General features: G+C 39.4%; 1 protein-coding gene across 1 annotated transcript in view; it reads left to right on the plus strand.

Annotated features, from left to right (window-relative positions):
- The window catches only part of GNAT3 (G protein subunit alpha transducin 3), a 38,912-nt gene extending 37,723 nt beyond the window's left edge, over positions 1-1,189 (plus strand). Inside the window, exon 8 of the mRNA XM_034752641.1 lies at positions 610-1,189. Coding sequence (XP_034608532.1) covers positions 610-800 — 191 coding nt within the window. The 3' untranslated portion in view covers positions 801-1,189. The remainder of the gene's footprint in view (positions 1-609) is intronic.
- Positions 1,190-6,739: the final 5,550 nt, after the last annotated feature.

Here is a 6,739-nt window from a genome sequence, read left to right on the forward strand (position 1 = left end):
CTTAATTAATTGGCCTCTCAGAGTTGGTAAGACAACTCCCACCTGTTTATGCTCTCTGTATGTGTGTATATATATCTCCTCATTATATGTTCCATTCTATATGCATCCGAAGAAGTGGGCTGTAGTCCACGAAAGCTTATGCTCTAATAAATTTGTTAGTCTCTAAGGTGCCACAAGTACTCCTGTTCTTCTTTTTGCGGATACAGACTAACACGGCTGTTACTCTGAAACTTGCCAAAATTGCTAGTCAATTTTGAAATTTGAGGTTTATGTGATTTTTCTTGCCTTTTTTTACTCCTTCCATTTCTCACCTTCCTTTCTGCCCGTCCTTTCTTTTCTATTTTCAAATTCTTTTCTTCCTTTCCATTTTTGTCCTTCTATTTTCTCATGTCTTCCTCTGTTTCTCACATTTACTGCTCTCCTCCTTTTGACAAGTCCCAAACCAGACCACTTATTTACATGATAAAATATGAATTTTGGTGCTTAACTTAATTTCAGAATTTTCAGGCCTGGGTGCCTCAAGTTATCTTCCTGACAAAATTGTTTGTTATCAGCTACTATGAAGCCTTTGATGAAAAATGTTTGTCATTTGCTGTTGTCTCCAACTAGGATTAAACACATTTGAAGATGCAGGAAATTACATCAAGAAGCAGTTCCTAGACTTGAATTTAAAGAAAGAAGACAAGGAGATATATTCTCATATGACCTGCGCCACAGACACCCAGAACATCAAGTTTGTTTTCAATGCAGTAACAGACATCATAATCAAAGAAAACCTGAAAGACTGTGGGCTCTTCTAACCATTCGCTCCCTCAGCCCCATCCTCTTTCTTCCTCTACCTCTCTCTTCTCACCTCTCTTTATCCTGCATGTTGGTTGTGGTGGAAAAATGAGAAAAAAGAGAAAGTGTTGTCAGCTGGGCTTTGGTTAGATATAACTTTATACCTTGGATGTAGTTTGCATTGTAGAACAAAGACCCCTGTAAGGAGTGTCATGAGATTATATGATCCTGATGTTGAGAGATTCTGTGCTCCCATACCCCTTATTGGAGTCAGTCGGAGTTTCCCACTAAAATCAATATGAGTTAAAGTTGATCAGCGTTTCTCAAGATAAGACCCTGTATTCTTCAATGGGGGCGGGGAAGTGGTGGAGCGTGAAAGACAATATGCAGGAAGGGTTGTGTTGGGTTTTAAGGCTTAAGAAAACCTTAATATTAAAAAACATATCTCTGAATATTATCCAATCATTTCAGTTCAGTTTTCTTGTGTTTTTAAGTTACATTGATGGTTCAAAATTATGTTGCATTAATTCAACAATTTTTATGCAAATATAGAATAACATGCCCCGATGGAATTTTAGATTGTTGTATTTAGTTGGCTTATGGTGCAGCAATGCAAATCAGATTTCTCAATATTATTATTTGTGTCAAAAAGTTTACGGAATATATATGTATAAATACATACATAATTCATACAAGAGCTATATACTGAATTTGAAAAAATGTAATATTGGAAGCATTAGGCATCCAATTTTTGGAAAAATCATTGATATGCAGTAGAGCAGAATTAGAGTTGTACCTTACAGTACATCCCTGAAGGATAAACAGCAAGTCTTTCTGTGTAGCTGCTAAGACATGAGTTTAAGGTTCTGAAACCAATTATCATAGTGTGATAGCTGCCATCTTGAATGACTGAAAGATCTATATATGTGCAGAAAGTTAAGGGGTATAGAGAGCATATAAATAAACATAAATAAATAAACATATAAATAAATAAATATATGAAGGGGCAAACACCAAAGAGGGAGATGATTTAAATGTAGGATTAGTGGAATAAAATTAAGAAAGGAAAATTTTAGTCCTAGTTTCAGGAAAATCCTTTTGATAGTAACACCCATTAGACCTCGTATAGTCTCTCACTTGGGTCTTTTAAAACTAAACTGAACAAAACACTAGAAAATGGAGTGTAGTGGACAGTCCTGCATTACACAAGATGACCAAATACAGTAGGGTCTACCATTCCTAATATCTGTGTTTCTGTTAACTTCTGAACTGCATCCCTTTAATTGACTTATTCATTATTTGTATTTTCAGTAATGTGTATTCAATGCCAAGGCCTTGGGATGACTTTAAATCAACAAATCACATTTAAAATGAACCCTGTCAAGAGTGGCAGCATCAAAATTAATTTCTGGATGCCATGATGGTATAATGCAAGGCAAAATCTTTTTTAAACCATTCCTAATCATTGAAAAACCCATGTGTTATTTATAATATCATTCACATCACTTCGAGCAAGAGCATGAGCAAATGAATAGACTTTATACTGTGCCCTGAAGTTCAACAAATGTAAATTGCAAACTATGAGGTTTTATCCTGCATCTTCTGAAGCATCTGGTGTTGGCCACTCTCAGAGACAGGATTCTAGGCTTCAAGACCCATTGCGCTGATGCAGAATGGCAATTTCTTTGTTCTTAAACTTGAGATCTTGGAAGCCAACAACAGGAATAACTCCAGTGTTGCGGGCCCAACACAAAAAATATTCTAATGCTCCCCAAAGTGCAAATCTAATGACTTTTAAGAGAAGAACTTCTTCTGATCTCAGCTGCCAGAAAGGCAGGATCTATTGTACCCAGAACCAAGACTATGCCTGTAAAATGACCAGTTTCTCCCTCAGGAATATTTGCATGCAAAACCTGATCTTTTCACAAATATTTGCAAACTTTGTCAGAAGAAAGTCTCTCACCAAATACAGCCCTTCACTGCAAAAAATTCTGCCAACTAAGCAAACTCATCAACTTGCTTAAAATCACCACAAGAAGAAATTCATTATGGGCCCAGTCCTGTGAGTTACTGAGAGCCATCCACTCTCTTTGAAGTCAACATTCACAGCAAAGAGAGATTGAAAGTGGTGGGGACACTTTCAGGCCTAGAGATTATACATCTATCTCTGAATATTGATTTATTTAGGAATAGAGAGCAGATTACTAAAAATGAACTTCTAATTCCTGATTTCTCAATTGTTTGTTTTTCTTTTTAAAAAACCCATAATTAATATAATTGATTACTTTGTAATACATAACACTTCTTGAACCATCACGCAGAGCCAGCAAACATGAGTAATAGCCATATCAAATGGTACCTACCAAAATTTACAGAGTGTCACATCATGGTTCTGACATCTACCTATAGAACTGTTGGGTTTTTTTCCAGAAATCCTGATTAAAAAAAAGTGCACCTAAAATTCTAAGTTAGAACAGCAGCAATTATATCAGCAAAGCAAGGAAAACCCCCAAGGATCCCTTTCAGATTGTCTCAAGCCTCAATGAAAATAAATGACCATTAAGCATTTTCATAATCCACTTGAGATAGTAAGATTTTTGGGGAAAGCACTTCCGTACATTCATTTCATTTTGCAGTGTAACAGGGCAGCAGGATTATTTAAAGAAAAACCACTAAATCTCCATGTACTTTATTTGGATTTGATGCTGAACTGATTGATTTGCCTCTAAATCTCTCCCGAATAGCGAGCAAACAGTAGTCTCATCTCTGGTACTGTGTATAGAAGTCTACAACCACATGGGGGCATGTTGACACCATTTTTCTCCTTTTAAAATATATGGCATAACTTCATGGATAAACTTCAGTATCAGTTCTGTGCTGCTACCAGTGTCTGTAATGGAACAATAAATAAAAATGGATTAGACATAATTCCTTCTAGACACACAGTTCAAGCTCCCAGTCTAATAATATACAATGCCATTCAAGCAATACCATAATATAATTTATATATTTTGTATGCACATACATGCACACAGTGGCTAACCGTTGCTGAGTAGATACTCTCCCAAATTACTGTGCATGAGAATGGATACAACAGAATTGTAATAGAGATTATATTTACCATTAAATCCTCCATCAAGGTACTGTTATTTTCAAGAAATCATTCCAATCTGAATTGCCATCCATTGGCTGACTTGAGTAAGTTATTATACAAGGGACTGATCTTGCTCACACTGACTTCAAGGGGAAAAAAGAAAACCTTATACTTTAATGCCACCACTTATATCTTATATAGAACCTTTCATCCATGGATCTCAAAGCACTTTGCAAATAAAAATATTATGTCTTGTTGGGTGACAAACGAGATCCATGCCAATTTAGACTTGTAGCCTTTACTTTGTATGTTTTAAGACACTGCTATACCACCTATCAGTTACACATGCATGGAAAAACAGATAAGCCAATAAAAGAAATTGATCAAGTTACCTCTCTTGAGAACAGGGCAACTGTTTCCAAATCTTTAGTCTCTGCTATGTTCTTCCCCTATGTTTTATCCACTTTCTTATTGTCAATGACCTATCTTCTCTCTTCTGTTCTACGCAGACTGAGTTACCTCATCTGCGTACCTATTCCTTCTAAACCCCAGGATAAACATTTTATGCATAAATCGTAATAACTAACCTAAGTAATGCATTTTGTTTAACCTACTAAAATTTACTTTTATCTATTTACTTTTATCATTTATTCGCCACTGTTAATCCTACTGGCTCCCTCAAGTTGCTAGAACTGGTCTATTTTTGTGGCCTTGGGTTTTTGCTGGTCAGTTTGTCTTGGGGAGCACCTGAAGTTTACAGTTCCCTCATAGAATATCAGGGTTGGAAGGGACCTCAGGAGGTCATCTAATCCAACCCCCTGCTCAAAGCAGGACCAATCCCCAACTAAATGATCCCAGCCAGGGCTTTGTCAAGCCTGACCTTAAAAACCTCTAAGGAAGGAGATTCCACCACCTACCTAGGTAACCCATTCCAGTGTTTCACCACCCTCTTAGTGAAAAAGTTTTTCCTAATATCCAACCTAAGCCTCCCCCACTGAAACTTGAGACCATTACTCCTTGTTCTGTCATCTGATACCACTGAGAACAGTCTAGAGCCATCCTCTTTGGAACCCCCTTTCAGGTAGTTGAAGCAGCTATCAAATCCCCCCTCATTCTTCTCTTCTGGAGACTAAGTAATCCCAGTTCCCTCAACCTCTCATCATAAGTCATGTGCTCCAGCCCCCTAATTATTTTTGTTGCCCTCCGCTGGACTCTTTCCAATTTTTCCACATCCTTCTTGTAGTGTGGGGCCCAAAACTGGACACAGTACTCCAGATGAGGCCTCACCAATGTTGAATAGAGAGGAATGATCACGTCCCTCGATCTGCTGGTAATGCCCCTACTTATACAGTCCAAATGTTGTTAGCCTTCTTGGCAGCAAGGGCACACTGTTGACTCATATCCAGCTTCTCATCCACCGTAACCCCTAGGTCCTTTTCTGCAGAACTGGTGCCTAGCCATTCAGTCCCTAGTCTGTAGCAGTGCATGGGATGCTTCCTTCCTAAGTGCAGGACTCTGCACTTGTCCTTGTTGAACCTCATCAGATTTCTTTTGACCCAATCCTCTAATTTCTCTAGGTCCCTCTGTATCTTATCCCTACCCTCCAGTGTATCTACCACTCCTCCAGTTTAGTGTCATCTGCAAACTTGCTGAGGGTGCAATTCACGCCATCCTCCAGATCATTAATGATGATATTGAATAAAACTGTCCCCAGGACCGACCCTTGGGGCACTCCGCTTGATATTGTCTGCCAACTAGACATGGAGCCATTGATCCATACCCGTTGTGCCCGATGATCTAGCCAGCTTTCTATCCACCTTATAGTCCATACATCCAGCCCATACTTCTTTAACTTGCTGGCAAGAATACTGTGGGAGACCATATCAAAAGCTTTGCTAAAGTCAAGGAATAACACGTCCCCTGCTTTCCCCTCATCCACAGAGCCAGTTATCTCATCATAGAAGGCAATTAGGTTAGTCAGGCACGACTTCCCCTTGGTGAATCCATGCTGACTGTTCCTGATCACTTTCCTTTCCTCAAAGTGTTTCAAAATTGATTCCTTGAGGACCTGCTTCCAGGGACTGAGGTGAGGCTGACTGGCCTGTAGTTCCCTGGGATCCTTCTTCTTCCCTTTTTTAAAGATGGGCACTACATTAGCCTTTTTCCAGTCATCTGGGATCTCGCCCGATCGCCACGAGTTTTCAAAGATAATGGCCAATGGCTCTGCAATCACATCTGCCAACTCCTTTAGCACCCTTGGACGCAATGCATCCTGTCCCATGGACTTGTGCTCGTCCAGCTTTTCTAAATAGTCCTGAACCACTTCTTTCTCCACAGAGGGCTGGTCACCTCCTCCCCATGCTGTACTGGCCAGTGCAGTAGTATGGGAACTGACCTTGTTCGTGAAGACAGAGGCAAAAAAAGCATTGAGTACATTAGCTTTTTCCACATCCTCTGTTACTAGGTTGCCTCCCCCATTCAGTAAGGGGCCCACACTTTCTGTGACCTTCTTCTTTTGCTAACATACCTGTAGAAACCCTTCTTGTTACTCTTAACATCCCTTGCTACCTGCAACTCCAAGTGCAATTTGGCCTTCCTGATTTCACTCCTGCATGCCTGAGCAATATCTTTATACTCCTCCCTGGTCATTTGTCCAATCTTCCACTTCTTGTAAGCTTCTTTTTTTAATTTAAGATCAGCAAGGATTTCACTGTTAAGCCAAGCTGGTCACCTGCCATATTTACTATTCTTTCTACATATCAGGATGGTTTGTTCCTGCAACCTCAATAAGGATTCTTTAAAATACAGCCAGCTCTCCTGGACTCCTTTCCCCCTCATGTTATTCTCCCAGGGGATCCTGCCCAT

Source organism: Trachemys scripta, chromosome 1 (assembly GCF_013100865.1).
Source record: "Trachemys scripta elegans isolate TJP31775 chromosome 1, CAS_Tse_1.0, whole genome shotgun sequence".
NCBI lineage: Eukaryota > Metazoa > Chordata > Testudines > Emydidae > Trachemys > Trachemys scripta.